General features: G+C 55.9%; 1 protein-coding gene across 3 annotated transcripts; it reads right to left on the bottom strand.

The window, feature by feature from the left end:
- Nucleotides 1-864: 864 nt before the first annotated feature.
- On the bottom strand, nucleotides 865-20,561 carry NIBAN3 (niban apoptosis regulator 3). 3 transcript variants are annotated; one of them, XM_060630593.3, is made up of 15 exons: nucleotides 16,590-20,561; nucleotides 14,957-15,087; nucleotides 12,242-12,367; nucleotides 11,554-11,668; nucleotides 9,737-9,904; nucleotides 9,051-9,166; nucleotides 8,872-8,976; nucleotides 8,512-8,674; nucleotides 7,727-7,917; nucleotides 6,711-6,869; nucleotides 5,650-5,766; nucleotides 5,439-5,546; nucleotides 4,641-4,752; nucleotides 3,165-3,248; nucleotides 865-1,673 (listed from the first exon to the last, which is right to left on the bottom strand). In XM_060630593.3, exons 1-15 carry the CDS (start codon nucleotides 16,642-16,644, stop codon nucleotides 1,528-1,530), a joined length of 1,896 nt encoding a protein of 631 aa, XP_060486576.3. In that variant the 5' UTR covers nucleotides 16,645-20,561; the 3' UTR covers nucleotides 865-1,527. The 3 variants fall into 3 exon arrangements, with proteins under 3 accessions (XP_060486576.3, XP_060486577.3, XP_060486579.3); XM_060630594.3 differs by having other exon boundaries at nucleotides 5,650-5,733; XM_060630596.3 differs by lacking the exons at nucleotides 12,242-12,367; nucleotides 14,957-15,087; nucleotides 16,590-20,561 and having other exon boundaries at nucleotides 8,512-8,976; nucleotides 9,737-9,970; nucleotides 11,554-11,611.
- Between the last annotated feature and the right edge of the window lie 74 nt (nucleotides 20,562-20,635).

Raw genomic sequence — 20,635 nt, 5'->3', positions numbered from 1 at the left:
CTTTCTTCTGTTCTCCAGTTTTTTCTACAATAATCATTTGTGCAAGTTCAGTTTTTAGCTGAATGTTTTGGAAGTGCAACCTAAAATTTACTGGTTACATGATTGACTAAGGGAGTGAGGAAGGGAGTGGAGGAAGGGGGTCTGGCCACACTGGTCACTGCTGAATCCGAGTAGGGGCACACTTGGGGCTCTGCTTTAGGGGTATGTTAGCGACTTTCTGTGATAAAATGGCAAAAACAATTCTGCACTCTATGAACCTGGCCAGAGCATTCATATTAAGTTAGAAAAACAGAGTGACAAGATGTATCCCATACCCTGCTAAACTGAGAAAAGACTAGAAGGTTTTCGGACCAAAGACAAATAGCGATTTTCTCCAGGAGGACTGGATGGCACATTCTTGTTTCTCCAGTTTTGCAGGATTAACATCACATCCTGGGTTTAAAAACTACAACAACAGCTGTACAAGGCTGCGAAGCCCAAATGTTATCTCAGAAGTTGGAGCTGGAGGGTGAAGTCAGGAAAAGTGAAGAAACTCTCTTTGGGGAGGCTGAAAACGCCAGGGCGGAAAGAGGCGGAACCATCTCCACGGGGAGTCTGCATCTCCCCCTCTGAAAGCTGAACCCAGAAGGACCCTGGGGAAATCCCTCCGGAACCTGCTCCGGAAGCAGCTGTAAGGCTTGTGATACAATGAAGCTGTCAACTGCCAGGACACAGGTGGCTTCTCTGGCAGGCAGAGGGAAGTCAATCACTGCTTCGCTCTCAGCTGAGAAACTAGATACCAAGTTAAGATTCGGAGCAAATAAATCCGAAAGGTCTATAGCATGCTGCGAATTAAATAGATAGATAGATAGATAGATAGATAAATAAATAAATAAATAAATACCTGTACCGTATAGCAAAGCATTAATATCTTCAATATACAAAGAGTTTTTAGGGATCAATAAGAAAAAGAGAAAATCTGAAGAGGAAAGTAGGCAAAGCCATGAACTGGCAATACACTTTAAAAAAAAAAAAAAAAGCGCAAAGAGAAAAATGGCAATAAGCCTATTTTTAGGTTCAATTCAATCATTAAAGAAATTCAAAATGAAACAATGAAATGTGTGCGTCCCTCCAACTGACTTTTTTTTCTCTTATGGACATTCCTAGTGTTTGGAAAGGATACAGAGAACGTGCACAAATGCTGTTGGTGGGAGGGTAAAGAAACCCAGCGTTTCTGGAGAGGAATGAGGTAGAGATATGAGGGTTATAAAAGCCTCAGAGGGGCGCCTGGGTGGCTCAGTCGGTTAAGCGTCAGACTTCTGCTCAGGTCGTGATCTCACAGTTCATGAGTTCGAGCCCCGTGTTGCGCTCTGGGCTGACAGCTCGGAGCCCGGAACCTGCCTCAGATTCTATGTCTCCCTCTCTCTCTGCCCCTCCCCTGCTCACACTCTGTCTCTGTCTCTCTCTCAAAAATGAATAAACATTAAAAAAAAATTGTTTAATAATAAAAGAAAAATAAAAGCCTTGAAATGGTATGGATGCTTTGACTTATTTGTCTGATGGGAACGAAGAGAGATGCGGTCGAGACGCAGCTGTGGATGTTCCTGGAGGAGGCCGTGAGCAGAGCGGCTGGACCTCGGCACCAGAGCCTGGTTGCCTGGGACAAGTCCCTCTCTGAGCCTCAGTTTCCTCGTCTGTAAAATAGAAAGCGTCATAAGGAAGACAAAATACATCAAATGCCTGACACGTAATAAATGCTCAGTACATGTAAGCCTAGCAAAAGAAACTGAGCGGAAATTATAAGCACCCAGAAGATAAATGGGCCAAGGAGAGGAGCAAAGTTTCACCAAAAAGAAGCTAAAAACAGCTCATAAACACATGAAAAGATGCTGAATCTCCTCTCCAATTAGACATGCTCATTAAGATGATGACCAGACACCATTATTCACTCAGAAGATCTGAGAAACCCCAAGTCAGCGGATAGCCTGTGCAGCCGATGGGGAAATGGGCCACCTGCATACAGGTGAGGGGCACCAGGTGGGACCACCTTGGTGGAGAATGGTCTGGACACTGCTGTTGAAGTAACAAACACAAATGCTCTAAACCGTGAGATTTCGTATTGGGGGATTTACCCTGCATTTGCTTGGAAAGTCTGTTCAAGGTCATTTCCTGAAGCAATAACAGCTCAAAAGACTAGAAGCAAAATAACCATCACTGGTTAGATTCTGGTTAAAAACATTAAGGGGCCCGTTCAACAAGACCTCAACCTCAATTGCACATCCCCAAATATTTTGACACCCAGGAGTCTTTCTAAGACTGTTGAATCTCCATTTACGCCAGCAAGTGTGAATATTCTTCAGTTTATCTGCACTGACCAACTATGGGATGCTAGCCCAGATCATTGGTGTATCTGTTAGCTGCTGCTGTGTAACAAATGACACCCCCCCCCCCAAAAGTGAGCAGCCAAAAACAACACACATGATCTCAGAGTTTCTGTGGATGAAAAATGTGGGAACTGCTTAGTTGGGTGGGCTCATAAGGCTCTCGTAACAGTCATACTCAAGGGGGTTGAGCTGTTAGCTCTTCCAGAATCCCTGCCCCTACCCCGGGTGCTGAACATCCAGATTATAGCCGTCCTGCCTCCTGGCCTGCTTCTGGTTGGATCGGTTGTTTTCTGCCCCATTTCAGGGAAGTCCCCATGACACATTTTCATCTCACAGCTGGAGCTGAGGACCCCGGCACCTCCCAGCAGTGTCAGCCTCAGTCCTATATGCATTTACTGCTCCAACAAAGCGCTCGCTGTAGGATCCTGCAGTAGGAGGTCAGGCTCCCCCGGTGCTGAGCATGGCTCCCTGTACCCCTCTCCCAGAGCAGCCCTGGCTTGTGGTGAGCCCAAGGCTCCCATCGCCATGAGCTCCCCTTGAAGTGTTGGGAACCGAGAGCTACTGGGAGAGGCTCCACAGAGGCCTGGCAATATGCGATAGGACACAAATTCATGTGCATGTCAGAGGGTACCTCTGGCTCAGACAAACACTGTGGCTCCCCACTGCCCTTGTTTACCGTGAGCTTGGCCAACCTGGCTGGGTCAGGAGATAAGGTATACGCCGTTCCATCCAGGAATCCACACTTAAGAACCATCCCCCCAACAATTCACTGGATGGCCCAAGAGCTTGTGAGATCCTCACCTGCTCCTGTTGGGTCCCACGGGGCCTCCGAGCAGCCATCCAGAGTGCAGGACATGTCACTGACACCAAGGGCCTTTTTCAGTTCTAAAGCAAGAGATAAGCCTTTGGACCCATCTGGGGATTCCATGCATTCTCTCAGAGAGGCCACAAGAGGGCAAAGGATGGCAGGAAATGTCTCAACCAGGAACCCAAAACAAGTGGCTCAAATAACCCTCTCTCCATACCTGTGGCCATGGAAGACATTGCTAGTCAATCGCCACATCTTCACTGAGCCCCCTACCAACCCTACCTGCCAACACAACACTCCAAGCAGACATTACAAGTCAATTAAGGATGAAACACCACCAAGGACCCCTCTAGGAATAGAGACTCTCTGAGGTTACCTGTTTCTGGATTTTTTTTTTTTTCCCAATTAGAGAATAGCCTTCTTCCCTTTAAAATGCCCCTTTTCTAAGGGAACTTAGTTCTTTTTGTCACCCTTACTTCCTGGCTTCTAGAACCCTACTGTCTTCGGGTCCCCCCCCCCCACCTCTCCAACTGTTCCTTCTGTGTCCCTACTTTCTGTTTGCTCCTTCAGATACAGGCGCTCCAGGACTCCACTCTTCCCTGTAAACACCATTCCCAGTGTCGTGGCCCCTCTTGTGCCCTCAGTGACGCCCAACAACCTCAGGCTCCCACCTCAGCTTCACGCCTGGGCTCTATCCCCTTGTTTGCTGCACCTTCAGTCCATCCTTTGCCTCTAGGACTGTGCCCTCAACCTCCTCCCCTGGCTTCCGGTGTGGCCGGTGTTGCCCTCTGCTCACACACCCTCCGTGGCTCCCCATTGCCTGCCCAATAAAGCCTAACCTCCTCTGCCTGTTATTCAAGGCCCTGCACACCTGCCCCAGCAGCCTCCTGCCTCCTCTCCTTCCATTCCCCTTCATATCCTCTGTATCAGCCACGCGGATGCCATGACATCCCCTGAAAGTCACGTGGCTCATCCGAGCACACATCTCTTCAGCCACAGGCAGTGGGTCACGAGCAAACTGAAGAAGCAAGAAGGAGAAGAGATGGTTCTGGAACCACTTCCCAGCCCAGAAGATCCAAGGACTCTCGGGGCTTCAATGCCAGCCCAGAAAAAAACAAAAAAAAACAAAAAAAAAAAACAAACAAACAAAAAAACAGGGAGTGGTTGCTGAATGAATAAAGGTCAATGTGTCTTGTATCCCCAGTTTCTGAATTTTACCTCCTTCCCTTCAGCCTGAGAACTCCTACACACCCCTTACAGCCTTGCCCCAATGCCCCCTCCTTTAGGGAACCTCCATCGCTGCCCTAGTCCCCATCTCGCTCACCCTAGTCCCCATCTGTCCCAGTCCTAACATTCAGTCAAAGGTTAGTGTTCACAGGAAGTAAGAGGTGATGGGGAACCCGGTGGAGCTTGGTATATACAGCCAGGGGGCACCAGGCTTCCTTGAGCCATAGAGGAATGGGGCTCACCTCCATCAATCCTCCGCAGCAGGACCCCCCGGACAATGTCTTCATAGATACCCTCGATGGTCAGGGCCGGGCTACCCACGGCGAGGACCTCCCCTTCGAACTCAGGCAGCTCCTAGAACAGAGGTGGGTGAGGGGTTGGGCTGGAGGAGAGGGCTGCGGTCTTGACCCTGATCAGCTGGGGGACCTTGGGACTAAGTTTCCTCATCTTTAAAATGAACTCCTGGATCCATATGCCCTCAGGTTGTTGCGGGCATTGATGAACCACAGCACGGCACATCTCAATGGGAATTGTGCGGGGATCTCTGTTGGCCAACCCCCCTCCCAGCTTCTTCTTCTAGAGGATCCTGTGAGCGCCTGAAGCAGACCCCTGCCTGGTGTCCCCATGTGACCGGGCCCCTGTGACCTTCTCTCTCATTGCCTTCCAACCCCCTCACTCACTGAGCACCAGCCATGCTTGCCTCCAACGCACGAGGCATAGTCTTACCTCAGGGTCTTTGCACATGCTGTGTCTTCCCCAGGCCATGGCTCATGCCATCAGTTCACTGCTTCTCAGGTGTCATTTTCTGGAAGACCCTCCCTGGCCACCTGGCAACCCCTCCCCCCCCCCCCCACACACACACATTCCCTCTCTGCCTCCTCCCTTCTCTGAGATACAATGCATGGGCCCCCCATGCAACCCAACCACAGGGCTCAGGGAACAATAGTCTCTGAGAGAGAGAGCATTCTGCCCACTTTTATAGAAAGACACAGGCACATGGCTGTCCTCTGGGCCCTGCGTGTATGTGCCCCATTTCTCACCGCTTTGCAGCTACTCTTCAGCTGGCTCAACACAAAGGGCAAGAAGATACAGAGCAACCATCCACGGATGAACCTCCTCCGTGCTGAGCTGCTGTCCGACTGGAACTTCTGCGGGGGGGGGGGACAAGCAGCAGCGGCCAGTCCAGTGGCCCTCTGGGAGCCCGGGCCCACTGCCATCTGCCATCTGCCATGCCCTCCCGGTGGACCTCACCTTCAGCACACGCCCCCTGACTTTCTCCAACTGCTGGGCAGCCTGGGTGCAGTCCAGGGCTGCGGTCAGACACTGGTCCGCCAGCTGTAGGAAGGTGGCCACGGCGTCAGCCATAAGCTGCGGGAAGAGTAACCTGCTAGAGCCCCGAGAATCACGCTCCGGCCGACGGAGCCCTGTGCCTGCCTGGCTGACCCTTCTCAGCACGCAGACTGACCCGACCAGTCACTTTTCCCCAGCCTCCTTCTTGTTTCAGGAAACAGCTCAGGACTGGGGCATCATCCAATCAGTGGGGATCTGTGTGTAATCTAGCAGAAAGTGCCCTCCGCTCTGGAGGATGGTGCCTGGGTGCTCGGCCTGGGGAGCGGAGAGCCGGTCAGAGTTCAGCCTCGTTGCCTGAGCGCTCTTGTGCAGCGTACAACTTGAACAACTGTACCAGGCAGCACTCGGTCTTCTCCATCCCCGTCTCCTTCACTCACCATGTCAATTTAGCAGGTCCCATTCCCTTGGCCTTCAAACACACGCCACTTCTCTCCACCAACAGTGCCCATTCTGCTTCAGGCCTCCTTCCTGCGTCCTCTATTCCTGCCCCCAACAGCCTCTCTTCCCCACAGCAGGTAGGGCTTCCTAAATTTGGAATCTGGTCACGCCCCTCCCCTGCTCACACACCTGCTGTGGCTCCCCATGGCCCTCAGGACAGAGCCTGGCCCCTTCACCCCATACTCAAGTCCCTGACCCACCTGCCCCTCCACCTTGCTGGCAAATCTCCCGCCTTGCTGCCCTCACTCGAAGCCTACAGCCCAGTGTCTCTAAATGGCTTCCAAATGCAGACGAACTCCCTCACCTCCCAGTGCCGTTCCCTCTACCCAGGACGTATTCCACCCCCCATTCCTCCCACCGCTGCTTCAGTTTGAAAGTCCTCTCCTCCTGGGGGGTCCTCCTAGCCCTGGAGATGAATCAAATGTCTCTTCAGAGCTCCCATAGCACCACGGCCCTGTCCACCACGTGCGGTCACAGCCTGCTTATGGGCTGATGTCCGCACGATACCCCCCACTCGCCCTCACCTGCTGTGCGAGATCCTGGGCCCCAAATACCAGGCTTCGTGTGCCAAAGAAGCCAAATGGCGCCACCAGCTGCCCCAGGCGCTTCTGGCTTCGCTCAGCCTCACGGTAGCAGCCGTGCATCAGCTCTGAGTCCCATGGCATCTCCCCAAATGAGTAAACCTGTGCCCCGATGGCAGTCAGGTGAGAAAAACACCATCAGTCGATGGAAAAGCCGGGCCAAGGACCTCACAGCCAATTCGCAGCAAGAGAAATGCAAACGGAAACACATCCCACCTCAGCCATTACCCCCAAAATGCATGATAAAGACGTAAAATGGTAAAACCTGAAAGAAATGGATAACACGCCGTGCTGGCACGACTGAGGGGCAACAGGCACACCAGCCCTTGTCACACCCGCACCCGTCACCTGATCCCCTCTCTGTCCTTGGCTCTGGGGCCACCGAAATGGAGTAACCCGATATGGTCTCTGCCCTCAAGGAGCTCACAGAAAAGCTGGGGAAGATAAACTATCGACAGTCAACTACAGAGGTGTATAAGAGGAAGGAAGCACAGGTGGCTGTGGATGCAGAGAGGGAGCAGGGAAAGTTCCTAGAGGAAGTGATTCTGAAACGGAGGCTTAATGAGTTGAAGTTCTCCTGGCACTTAGTAGGTGTTCATTTAATATCAGAAGAACAGTGGCGACCTGCATGCAGCAGAAGTCACTGGCTTAGGGGATGGGGGATGGGCTCTGGCAAACAGAGGAACGGGAAGAGGAGGTATTTGAGGGTAGGTGATTCCAGACCCATGTTGCTAAAATGCTTCTCTTGTCATTTTGCTCCTCCCCCGACCGTGTTTTAAACTGTACCCCTCAACGACCAGAGCATGGTGGTCTACAATAAGAAAAAAGCACCCTGGGGCAGAGTTCGGAAACGGTTTTCAAAGGAGGCTTTCAAACAGAAAGTGAGAGGGTTCACGCAACTCTTCTGTGAGGTTAACACGCCGCACGTCCGTCGAATGAACCCCACCCCGGGAGCTCACCTCCTTGCGCAAACGGGTGCTAGAGGGGCTCCCACGCAGGTGGCGAGACAGGCGGTCCATGCCCTGGGCTAGGAGGGTCTGCACTGTTGAGAGCACGGCTTCCACGGTGCTCAGCAGCTTTTGCGTGACCCGGGACAGCTGTGTGTCCACCCTCCCGCGCAGGCAGGTCTCCAGGGGGCCCTCGACCTCCCCTGGAATGGGAAGACACTAGCCCGGGTCTCCTCCGCAAGGTGATTCCGCAAAGGGGGCGCAGGCGGCCCGGGGCTCAGCACGAGGAGGACAGGGGCTCAGACTCTGAGCACCCTGTTCGACCATTTTACAGGTGAGAAAACTGAGGCTTTGCGTGCGGCAGCAATGAGCTCAAAGCCGTACGCCCGAGAGGCCAGAGTCTGGATTCCAACCCGGTTGTCTTTGTCACTGAGCAGAGTGGGAGCCTCCGCCGTCTGACCGGGACAACCCGGGTCAGGTCTGCCACTACCTGTGCCTCCACCCCTCTCCCGACTGGATGTCATTAGCCCCATCCCTAGCCCGCCGCCTTTCCACGGCCGCGACCTCGCTCTTGACCCCGCCCTTGTCTGGCATCCTCCAGCCTTGGCCCGAGGCCACGCCCATACTCCAACTTATACCCCGCCCCTCATGCCCCGCCCTTTCTTTGTCCTGCCCTGTCCCGCAGGGTCTTCGGTCCGGATTCTCGGCCCCACCCCTTACGCCCACCCAGTTCCCCGCCTACCAGTCAGGCCCCTGGCCCCGCCCCTCCCGGCCCAGGCCCCGCCCCCAGGTCTCACCCCGCAGCCTCCGCGCCACGCGCGCCCGCAGCTGCAGAATCTGGTCCACGTCCGGGCGGATGGTCTTCTCCAGGGCCGCCAGCAGTTCGTCCTTTTCCGGCTGGAAGGCGCGGAGCCCGGCGGAGGCCCCGGCCAGGACGGCAGCGTGGACTGCGTCTAGGAGCTGCCCGGACCGGCCAAGGGGACCCCACACGGGCCAGAGGCGCGACAGCGAGCCGAGATGGGGCGGGATGGGGGAAGAGAGAGACAGAGACGGAGAGCCAGAGAGACGCGCAGAGAGTTTAGGGGACAGTCGCGGGGAGGGGGAAGACGGGCCCCAGGGTCCGGCCCCTATCCCTCTGTGCGGCCACCCGCGTGTACCTCGGTCCAGGCCCAGGCACGGTTGCGGCTGGCCCCCCGCAGGCCGGGCAGGGTCTGGGCTCGCAGCGCCGGCAGCAGCTCCCGCATCAGCACCCCGGTCAGCACCTGCGGGAGAGGGGGCCGTAGGCGCCCGCGGCGGGCCTAGAGGGGTCCCAGGGGCGGCCTTGCACCGCACTGACCTCGGCATCCGAGCCCAGGGTCACGTCGTCCTCGCCAAAGTGGCCTCGGCGCTGCCGATAGAGTCTTAAGGCGTCCAGGAAGGCACGGGCTGCGGGGGCCTGACTGCGCTGCAAGACTGAGGGGGCAGTTCCTGAGTGCCAGCCCACTTCTCCCCTGCTCTCACCTCTGCCTGGCTCCCTCTCACCCGGGCAGGAAGCCCTCCACCTCCTCACCAGGTCCCCAGACACCTAAATCTCACCCGTCTCCAGACGCTTGCACAAGCAGGGCCCTCTGCAGGAACATGGTGCCCCAGGACCATCACTGGCCCATAAGGCACCTTGATACTTGGATTTAGGAAAAAGCATCCCCTGTGGGTAGTCACAGGCCAGGCTGCACGGCCCCTCCTGATAGGCGCATCTGGGCGCTCAACAGCCTGCTCAACATGCATGTTGGTCCTGTTCCCCTTCTTCCCCTGGCTGGCCCCAGCTTCGACACACCCTCCTCTGAGCAGCCCTCCCTGATCTCCCAGGCTAAGCTCCCACAGGGCCCTGTCCCCATCACAGCCCGTTGTCACGTCTGTCTCCCCCCACAAGCCATTTCGTAAACAAACTGGAAACTTGGGAGAGGACCCCACAGGCAGCAGGGGCAGAGCTATCTCGCCTCGGACCCCAGGACACGCAGCTGCCTGACCTTTCCTGGGACCCACCTGTCCCACGGAGCCGGATGCCACCCTGGAGGGCCAGCCTCCAAGCCCGCCGCGCTTCCCCCGTGGCCGCGGAGAAACAGAGGTGCCGGCGGAAGGGGTGCTGCAGGAACAGGGGGAAGTTCACGGGCATTTCCAGGAGGGGTTCGGGCTCTTCCTGGGTATGCTCTCCTGGAAGCAGACGGAGGAGGCTGTGTCATCCTTCACTCACTCACTCTACAATCAGTCGTTCATTCGCTGGAAGAAAACACCCATGAAAGCGCCGCCACCCCCACCCCCCGCCGCCCGCTCGGGCAGTTGCCAACACTATCCTTATTCTGGCTCGGTCCCAGGGGGAGGTGCGCCCAGGGGAGACATCAGCGAGCCATCCCAGCGTTGTTTCTGAGCCTCAGCATCCTCCTCAACACGGAGGCCTGGACAGCCACCACCAGTCTGTCTGAGTTGGCACGTCGTCATCTGAGCCCTGCTTGCCCTGGGAGTCAGCCAGGGCCAGATTCAAACCCGGCCAAGTCACTTGCTAGCTCTGTGTGTAGGGCACGCTTTTCCTACCTGGACCTCGGCTTCCCTGCCTATAAAATGGGCCTAAAAGTGATATCGATGACCCGTTGGGAGAACTGTGGGGGAGCCAGGGTGAGTGAATTTGGGGGGAGGGGGTTAATTTATTGCAGGGGGAGGGCCCTAAAGCCTCACTTTTTTCTTCTGATTTCCAGAACCGCAGCAAGATGCGGTAATCCAGAAGGTGGAAATCCCTGGGCATCCCGGCCCTTCAACGGCAGCCTCCGGAGGCAATAACAGCCTTTAACGCTTTGTTGGGGGGCATTACCCCAGATTTTAAAATCCGCACAAAGCGCATGATGTGCATCTGAGTGAGAAGATGAACTTTTCCGGTCTATAACTGGCCTTTTTGTTCCTGCATACGTCTGGGGCACCTTCAGCGGCTACCCAGCTTTCCTTTCTCAGGGCTGGGCCATAATTGATTTCATCAACCCCTGAGGGCCGGGTATTCGGATAGATTTTCTTCTTTCCGCTAGCACCAACATTTCTGCAAACTGTCCTTATTGCTACCTCTTTGCATCGTTTGGTGGCAGGATAGCGCCACAGGGAAGCAGAAATGCGATTCTGGCTCTGTCCCTTACTGTGTGACAGTCCTCAGCCTCAGTGGCCTCATCTGTGCAATGGGGTAGTTAGCGATGGGGCCGGCTTCTGGGCAGGCTCAGTGAGATCACACGAGCCCCGCGCTGAGCACTCGTCATACATATGCCAGTCCAATAATGCGGTTCCTTTCCCTATTCCTGCACGGTATTGTGGTCATGAAAGAGAGAGGGGGGTAGAGAGAGGAAGTAGAAGGAGGAGGGAAGGGAGGGAGGGTGGGAAACCCTCCTGGGAATGCTAGGCTGAACAGTACCCCCTGCAGCAAATCTGTGTGATAGTCCCGCCCACCCGTGACTATCTCCCCACATGCTTGCTAACATCGGGTTTTATTGTTTTTACCCTCGCTACTTTGATTCCGGTCCAGTGTCCCAACTCTCCTTCTCACTCTAGTAAGAGTGGATATTTCTCTTGCTAGAGCTGGGGTACTCACCCAAAGGGCAATGCTGCCCCCGGGGGACACTTGATAGTGTCTGGAGATATTTTTGATGGTCACACCTCGCGGGGGGTGGGGGGGGTGTCCTACGGGCATCGAGTGGGTGGAGGCCACGGATGCTGTTTAACATCCCGCAATGTATGGGGTGCCCCGCCCCTTGCAAAGAATGATTTGGCCCCAACTGTCAACAGTTCTGACGTTAAGAAACGTGCTCTTGAGATCTCGGGAACCTTACCTGAGGGGACTGGGCAGAGAGCATCCAACAGGCAGAGATAGTCACGCTGGGAAGTCAGGACAGTATACCCTGTCAAGGCCACGGAGCTGAGGGGATGGCCCCCATTCTCATATTCCTATGAAAGGCATCCAGAGAACCAACTTGGGACAGGTCTAAACCACGGCTTCCGTGTCCCAACTGTGGGATCAGGGGAAGGCTTGGGGTTAGCTAGGAAAGTCCCCCACCCCTCCTCTCTCCCTCCCTCCCCTGTAGTCGAGCACCCAGTACCCACTGGGTGCTAGGCCAGTCCTAAATATTATACGAAGGTTATCTCCTTGAATCCTCACGGCCCCATATGACGTGGACCAGCACCAACCCATTTCACAGAGGTGGAAACTGAGTCCCAGGAGCACAAATGACCTGCCCGAGCTCCCCAGCCAGGCGTGATGTGCGAAGGCCTCTCGGTTTCAACCTCAGCTCTGCTGATGACCATGAGGAAGTCGCGACTCCTGGCCTGGACCTCGGTTTTCCTACCCAGCCCAGCGGGGGGTGGTTGCCCACCCCAGGCCCATCTCATAGGGACCCTCAATTCATACTAGGTGACTGAAGACAGGAGAGAGGACCATGTTGGGAGCTGGACCCCAAAACCCATGCCGAGGAGCGTGGCCCGGCGAGGCCAGGAGGGAAGGGAGGAGAGCCGCTTCCTTACCTCCCTATGGCTGAACCACTCCAGGCGGCCATCCCCCCGCAGGACACAGAAGATCGGCTGCCACCGAGGCGGGTGGCCCCACAGCTGGGTCAGAGGCCCTTGGTGCTCACGGACTCGGGGAAGCTTCTGCGGGAAGAGGGACCAGTGGGTGTCAGGGGCACAGACCGGTGTCCCCACGTCCAGACCGCCTGGAGAGCACCCCACTCCACACCCCCCATCCCAGGCTCTACCAAGTCCAGGGTGCCCGGGTGCTGCTGAGGTAGCCCTGTAACCTTTCTAAGCCTGCCCACGGCATGCACTTGTTTGGGAGAGCTCCAAATACACGCGGATTCAGTCCTCCCCACAGTCCTGGGGGCAGACACCTTGTCCCCACCTCCCCCTGAGCCTCAGATGACACCCCAGCCCTGGCCAACGTCTTTTTTTTTTTTTAATTTTTTTTAAGGTTTATTCATTTTTGAGAGAAACAGAGTGCAAGTCTGGGAGGGGCAGAGAGAGACGGAGACACAGAATCCGAAGCAAGCTCCACGCACGCCCCGAGCTGTCGGCACAGAGCCCGCTGTGGGGCTCGAACTCACGAACCGCGGGATCATGATCTGAGCCGAAGTCGGCCACTTAACCGACTGAGCCACCCAGGCGCCCCAGCCCTGGCCGACATCTTGATTGCAGCCTGTGAGAGACCCTGAAAGAAGGAAACTCAGGAGGCTGTGTCTGGATTCCTGACCCACGGCAACTGTGATACGTGTGTGTTGTTTCCAGCCACTGGTTGTGGGATGTTTTGTTATGCAGCATTAGCTAACTGATACAAGTGGGATTGCTGGGTCGTGGAGCCGGTGGAGTTTACCTTCAAGGGAGAAACAGCCAGTCCTCTGCCCACAGACCCCTCCCTTGGGCAGGATGGGGCATCCCTTTGTTTTATTACCTTTGTTACTCTTCTCACTACCTGGCCACCTGAACCGTGTGCCTTTTATTTCATCACCGGGTCCCAGAGCAAGTCCCGGTAACCCAGACGGTGCTCGATAAATATCCTGTGAATACGCTAACTGCATTTGTGATGTTTTCATTCTTTGATAGAAAGTCACGTGTTGGCTAAATGATTCTCCAAACCTTTTCCGAGGTCTGAGATTTTTCCTAGTGATATTGTTAAAACATGATTATAGAAATGATATATGATAAGTGTTTTATAAGATGTTCAAACTGAAGCCAGGGGAAAGCCCCCACACTGTCGAACCCCAACGTCAACTGTGCCCTGGCCCCCGTGGCCGGAACCTACAGGCGGTAAAGGGGCAGGTGGGGACCACACCCGCGGTCCCATGATGCCTTAGGCAGGACAAGGAGAGTCCCGGGTGAGAGAGGGCTCTGTGTCCACAGTGTCGGGGAGCCTCCACCCCAGGGCAGGCAGAGCTGAAAAAGGAGTCATCTGAGAGAGGTAGGAACAACTCAGAGCCCTGATCGGGGAAGTGTCAATAACCAGCATGGGCTCCAGGTTCAAATCCTGCCTTGCCTCTTGTTTTTTTTTTTTTTTTTTTTAATGTTTATTTTTTGAGAGACAAGAGACAGAGACAGAGCATGAGCAGGGGAGGGGCAGAGAGAGAGGGAGACACAGAATCGGAAGCAGGCTCCAGACTCTGAGCTGTCAGCAGAGCCCGATGCGGGGCTCGAACTCACAGACCGTGAGATCATGACCTGAGCTGAAGTCAGATGTTTAACCGACTGAGCCACCCAGGCGCCCCTCAAATCCTGCCTTGCCCCTCGCTGGCAGGGCGACCTCGGGTGCTTCAGTTTCCTCACTAGTCAGAGACTCATTTCCCAGGCTGGTGAGGACAGGGTGGGTGGTACAGGGCACGTGGAGTCATTTGTTGGCTTGGCAACATCTGGAGTTGGGGCCAGGCAGCTCTAGGCTCTTACGTCCTATCAAGAAACGTCCTGAGCTCCTACTGTGTGCGGGCACCACATGGACGCAAGGGATTTGGGGTGGGGGGTGGGGACAAAGCCTGGCCCCTGCCCTCCCAGGGCAGACAGATGGGGGAGGCAGACGTGTGACCCAAGGCTTCCCTGGATAAACAGCGGGACGGGGATCCCAGAGGAGGCACCCAGCCCAGGGAGGGGCTGTGCCGATCAAGGAAGGCTTCTTGGAAGAAGCGGTGGCCGAAGCACGAGGAGGAACAGGGAGGGTGCGCCAGGCAGAGGGTGCCGCACGTGCAAAGGCTTGAGGGTCCAAGGGGCATGTTTCATGCCCAGTAGACAAGACGAGCCTTTCTCAACTTCAGAATTTGGCTGTGCCCTCCCCCTAGAATCCCCTTCTCATCCCGGGCTCCGCGTCCAGCAACTTCTCGTCCTGTACATCTCCGTTCAGAGGGGGCCTCCCTGCCCCCCGACTCCCCACCCCCACCCCCACCCCCAACACTGCCTCTCATCTTGTCTTCATGGCACCTAGCGGCAATGATGCTGCAACGCGATACAGTAGTCTGTCATTCCTCTCCCCGTCACGCTGTGAGCCGGGGTGGGGGCGGGGAGGGGTGGCGCATGGCAGGACCCACCCCCACCGCCACTGTGTCCCCAGCGTCCGGCCTAGGACGTGGCATGCAGTAGGGGCCCAGCGCACGTTTGTTCAAAGGATGCATTTTAACAGTCTTCCCGGGTCTCGGCGCCAGCAGGGGCGAAGGCGTCAGGAGGGCCCCCAACCGAACCGGCGCCCCCTCCCTTTGTGGCACCCACTTTACTGCGCATCAGCTGGCATCCGGCGGGCTCCTGGGGCCCCAGCTCACGGGAGATCTGTCGCAGGACAGAGGCCGCCAGCTGCTCGCGGTAGCAGGGCAGGAAGTCCCTCAGCATGGTGTCCACCTGGCCTGCAGGGACAAGGGGACACTCAGGCGGTTGAACCAGACCTGCCTGGGGCGGGCCGAACAGGCGGGGAAGCCGCTTGTGAGCTCCTACCCTTGCCCCAAAGCTGCCCAACGAGAGGTGCTCCAAATTCCATTCACCCTTAACCCTCCACAGACTGTTTCCATCCACGTGGGAACAGGGGGTGGGGGAGTTGGGTGACCCGGGCTTAATTTATAACAGACGTACAATAAATTTTAATCGTATAGAGCATCCGATCTGATGAGCTTTGACACCTTTCCAGCCCAAGAAACCATCGCCACAATCGAGGCGGTGAACGGAGCCATCCCACCCGAGTTCCCTCTTGCCCCTTCCATGGGGAGGTTTTCAAAATCTTTTAAGAGCCTCACCCTAGCCCCAGGGAATTTTCCGGGGTGACCCCATCTAGGAAGCGACCACACAAGTGTTAAAGTCCGTCAAGCGGTTCCCCTAAGATGTGTGCACTTGGCTGTATGTAAACCATGAATCCATCCTGCTGCCTGGAATGTGGACCCAACGGCCGGAGCATCAGCAGGCATTATGCACCATGAGGTGGCCTTAGGCACAAAAGCCATGCATGGGAGAATGATGAAGCGAAGGAGTTCGGGTGTCTAACTTGTATCAGCCTGCCTGCCACTGTACCTCCCTATAGGAGAGAGAAATGAATCTTTATCTTGTTTAAGCCCCTACAGGAAAAGAAAAAGAAAAACACGGCATAGAGTAACTTACTGAATCCTTACAATGGTTCCATGAGATAGGGATTGTTGCTATCCCTGTTTTGCAGATAAGAGAATGAGACCTAGGAGATGAAGTCATTCACCCAAGGTCACACAGTAAGCGGCCGTGGTGTGAACTTGGATGGTCTGGGTGTTGGTAAGACTTGCCACATGCCTGTGCACATGCTGTTCCCCCTACCTGGGATGCTCTTCCCACATCTGCCCACCAACTCCGTCACATCCCTCCAGCCCCGGCTTGGCCCTCATCTCAGTGGGCAGTTGTCCACCCCTCCTTCTTCCCCCGATGTGGGGAGCGTGGGGGTTCTCCACCGTGCTCATCAATCAACTGCCATTCTTGCAATGATAACTTGGCTTTCCTTCCTGGTCTAGATCACGAGTCCAGGAGGGCGGAAGGATTCTCGACCCCACCGTGTCCCCCGCAGAAAACTCGTCCCAGGAGGTCTGGCTGGGCTTGGGACACCTCCCACCTGGCCCCCCGCCCTCACCCCGAACCCACGCCCTGAATAGGGCTATCAGATTTACCGAGTAAAACTACAGGACGCCAATGAAATTTGAATTTCAGAGAAATGAGGAGTCATTTTTTCGCATAAGTATGTACCCCAGGCAAAATGTGGGACATACTCATACAAAACAAGAATATTCGTTGCTTATCTGGAACGTAGGGCATCCTGCTACAGTCAGCCACCGTGTCGGACAAACTTGGCCCTGAACCCCACCTGGCCCCCGACCCACCTCACCCCGTGCCGGCTCACCTCTCAGGTGCTGTTGCTGCCGCTTGTCCAGGGGGCTCGAGGGCCGCCCACCCATCCTGCTGCAGTCACTGGGGGCTCCCTCGAGAGCAAAGCAGACACTCCCTTCCCTCCCACCACCCCCAGGTTTCTGGGTTCAGGGGCACCCCGGGAGCAGGGCAGCCCGTAAGAGGCCTGGATGCCGCTGAGACCAGCCGCCTGGGCTCAGAAGCCAGAACATAGCCCCTGCGTGAGTGTGTGCGTTTGTTGGGCTCAGTGGGGAATGCCCACCCCTGCCCTGCCCCACCCTGCACCTGCGTCCTCCTGGGACCAAGGCCTCCAGAGCTGCTGGTTTCTGCAGGGGCTGCTGGGGCAGCCCCGGGGGTGCTTTGGGGGTATGGCAGACAAGAGTCCCAGCTGGCTTTGGAGGAGGGACGCAGGGCAGACACCCGGTGGGGCCAGTAGCTGTTGTTGGGGTGTGGGGCAGGGACGGGTGATGGGCAGGGACGGGGTGTCTAAATCCTGGTGCCCGCTCCCACTCTGCCAACCCCTTGCTGGGTGGTGCCGGGTTCTGAGAGGATCCGGCCCTGGCCCAGCCCCCAGCAGCCCCCAGCCTGACAGCCTCAGTTCCTGGGGTCAGTGCTGGCGCAGGGGGAGAGGGTGGAGAGCTGTTGGTATGCCATGGACTGATGGGATATGTCCCTTGTGTTCCTGTCTTGTCAGCCTGTCCTCCATCAGTGCACATAGCACTGGACTGGGTTGGGTTAGTTGGGTCTCCCTACCCCTTAACCTGTCTCTCCAGTGCCTAGCAGACAGCAGCCCTCAGTTTAGTGAAGGGAGGGAGGGAGGGAAGAAGCAGAGTCGGCACTCCAGGCTGAAATATGATCAAATGGGAGTTTTGCAGGCTTTCAGATGAGGAGAGTGTTGAGTGCACGTGGCCAGAATGTGGATGTGATGGCTGGAGCAGGTGCAGTCCACCCTGGGCCATGAGGTGAAACCCACATACGGACAATGGCACAACTATGATGTAGGAACCGGGGATCCCCGCCAAGAGTTCGTGACATTGCTCCACCGGCCCTGGGTGGCCTCCCTCCAGAAAAAGAGCTAACCCTCCATTTGTTTAAGCCACCAGGGACATCTGATTGTAACCCTCACCAATGCCCCCGGATCCGGATTCGTTTCTTCTGTCAACGAACATCACTCCTTGCCAGCCTGAGTGTCATCCTTGAACTATGTGCCAGGGATGCAGAAGTGGGTAAAGCAGACCGTGGTCCAGCCCCCACAGACCATCCGTTGGCACACCAACAAAACTGTCAGGTAATGAGAAGGGTGAGGAAGAAAACTGGAACAGGAAGAGGTAGAAAATACCAGGAGTGGAGAGGGATCGGGGACATGATTTGCGCCATGACCTAAAGCAAGTGACAGCCCGAGCCATGCAAAAAGCTGGAGGAAAAAGAATACTGGGGAGCAGGCACAGCACAAGCAAAGGCCCTGAGGTGGGAACGGGCTTGACAGGTTCCGATATAGCCCGAGGTGGGTGGGCTAGAGGAAGGCAAGTGAAGGGCAGACAAAACAGGTCTGGATCGCTGCGGCTACAGGGAGAGGAGCAGAGGGGAGAGGCCCCCCACATGGTGTCCCCATGCCCGTCTCCTCACTTCCCTTGGCTTCTTGGCACCCCCATCCTGCCTTCCGCCTGCAGCACTGGGGTCACGGCCACCTGCTGTTGCCCGAGCCCACGGCTGGGTTGCTTTCGCTGCTTTTCTTCATGTTTCCGCTCTGGCCCTGGCCCACTTCCTCACTCTCACATCTGAGTGACTGACCCAGACAAGATGTTGGAGGAAAGTTCAGTTTCTGTGGTTTTGGCTTCGGGGTTTCAATCCCCATGGCCCCGATCAGGTGCCTCTGCGGGACGCCCCCAGCCCCCAAACGTGGCAAAGCTCAAACACGGCGAGAGGCACCCGTGCACCCACCAGCCTCCCCCACTGCAGCCCCTAACGCCACAAAGCCGACAGGTGACCCACGCGGGGTCACGCTCTGGGAAAATGCTACGGCGCAGGCACATCACAGACTGGGGTGTCTTGGCACATTCGAGGCTCTGAGAAGGTCCGCAGCCCAGGGGGACACGGCGGCTGCTGCTGGCCCCACGTGGGCCGGGAGAGCCCGGTCAAGTGTACAATGGGCTGAACCCTGTGCTCCAAAAGGATATGTCCACAGGCTACTATCAAAAAGCCCAAACAAGCGTTTGTGAGGATGCGAAGCAACTAGGACCCTTGCGCCCTGTTGGCAGGAATATAAAAGGGCACAGCCGCTACAGAAAACCCTACGGAGGCTCCTTGACATTCAAACACAGAATTACCATGGGAATCAATAACTACACTTCTAGGAATATCCCCAAAGAACTGAAAGCAGGTTCTGGAGGAGGCGTTTGCACACCCACGTTCACAGCAGCCCTCTCACAAGAAGGAGAGCGTGGAAGCAGCCCAAACGCCTCTCGGCAGACGAACGGGGAAAAAAACGTGACGCGTGCACGCAGTGGAAGAGGACGGGGCCCTAAAAAGGAAGGTAATTCTGCCCCAGGCTGCAACACGGAGGGACCGCGAGGACGTTACGCTGAGTGAGATAAGCCAGCCGCAAAAGGACAAATCTGTAGGACTCCACTCACAGGAGGTACCCAGAGTAGTCGGAGTCATAGGGACAGAAAGGAGAAGCGCGGGTGCCAGGGCCTGAGAAGGGAGCGTGGGGAGCTAACAGGGGTAGAGTTTCCCGTCTACAAGTGTTCTGGGGATGGAGGGCGGGGACGGCTGCACAGCAGTGTGGACGGACTTAAGGCCACTGCACGCGACACTTAAAAACGGTTAGGGTGAGGGGCGCCTGGGTGGCTCAGTCAGTTAAGCGTCCGACCCTTGATTTGTGGCTCAGGTCATGATCTCACGATTGAGCCCCAAGTCGCGCCGTGTGTGTGTTGACAGCGAGGACCCTGCCTGGGGTTCTCTTCCTCTCCGCCCCTCCCTGGCTCATGTGTGCGTTCTCTCAAAATAAATAAATAAATAATAACTTTAAAAAATGGTTAAGATGGTAAATTTTGTTATGTGGTTTTATTTTTAAATGTTTTATTTATTTTTGAGAGAGAGAGAGAGAGAGAGAGAACAAGCAGGGGAGGGACAGAGAGAGGGAGACACAGAGGGGCACCTGGGTGGCTCAGTCGGTTAGGTGTCGACTTCAGCTCAGGTCAGGCTCTGGCAGTTTATGGGTTCGAGCCCCGCGTTGGGTTCTGTGCCGACAGCTCAGAGCCTGGAGCCTGCTTCGGATTCTGTGTCTCCCCCTCTCTCTGCCCCTTCCCTGCTCGTGCTCTGTCTGTCTCTCTCTCAAAAAAGGAAGGAAGGAAGGAAGGAAGGAAGGAAGGAAGGAAGGAAGGAAGGAAGACACCGTATCCGAAGCAGGCTCCAGGCTCTGAGCTGTCAGCACAAAGCCCAACATGGGGCTCAAACTCACAAACTGTGAAACCCTGACCTGAGCTGAAGTCAGATGCTTAACCCACTGAGCCACCCAGGAGCTCCTGTTACTTGGTTTTTAACACACACACACACACACACACACACACACACACACACACACACAGGGTATGTCCATCCCTTAACCCCTAGAACCTCAGAATGTGACCTTATTTGCAGGTGTAATTCCTAAGGATCTTGAGAATTCATCCTGGATTTAGGGTTGTCCTATAGCCAATGACCTGTGTCCCAACGAGAACAGGAGAGGACACAGACACACAGGGAGGACACATGACAACAGAGACAGACATGGAGCGATGTGTCTAGAAGCCAAGGATGGCCAAGGAGTGCCAGCAGCCACCAAAACCCAGAAGAAAGGCATGGGACAGATTCTCCCTCAGAACCTCCAGAAGGATCCAACCCTACCGACACCCCGATTTCAGACTTCTGACCTCCTGCTCTGGGGGACCACACATTCTGTGGCACTTTGCTCCAGCAGCCCAGGGTGCCCATCCCTGCCCTCCACCCTCTGGGACGAGGGCTTTAGGTCACACGCACAGCCTGGGCATCCCTGATCCC

Source organism: Panthera onca, chromosome A2 (genome assembly GCF_046562875.1).
Source record: "Panthera onca isolate mPanOnc1 chromosome A2, mPanOnc1 haplotype 2, whole genome shotgun sequence".
Lineage (NCBI taxonomy): Eukaryota > Metazoa > Chordata > Mammalia > Carnivora > Felidae > Panthera > Panthera onca.
Note: the sequence above shows the minus strand (reverse complement) of the source record. Positions and strands in the feature narration are given on the sequence as shown.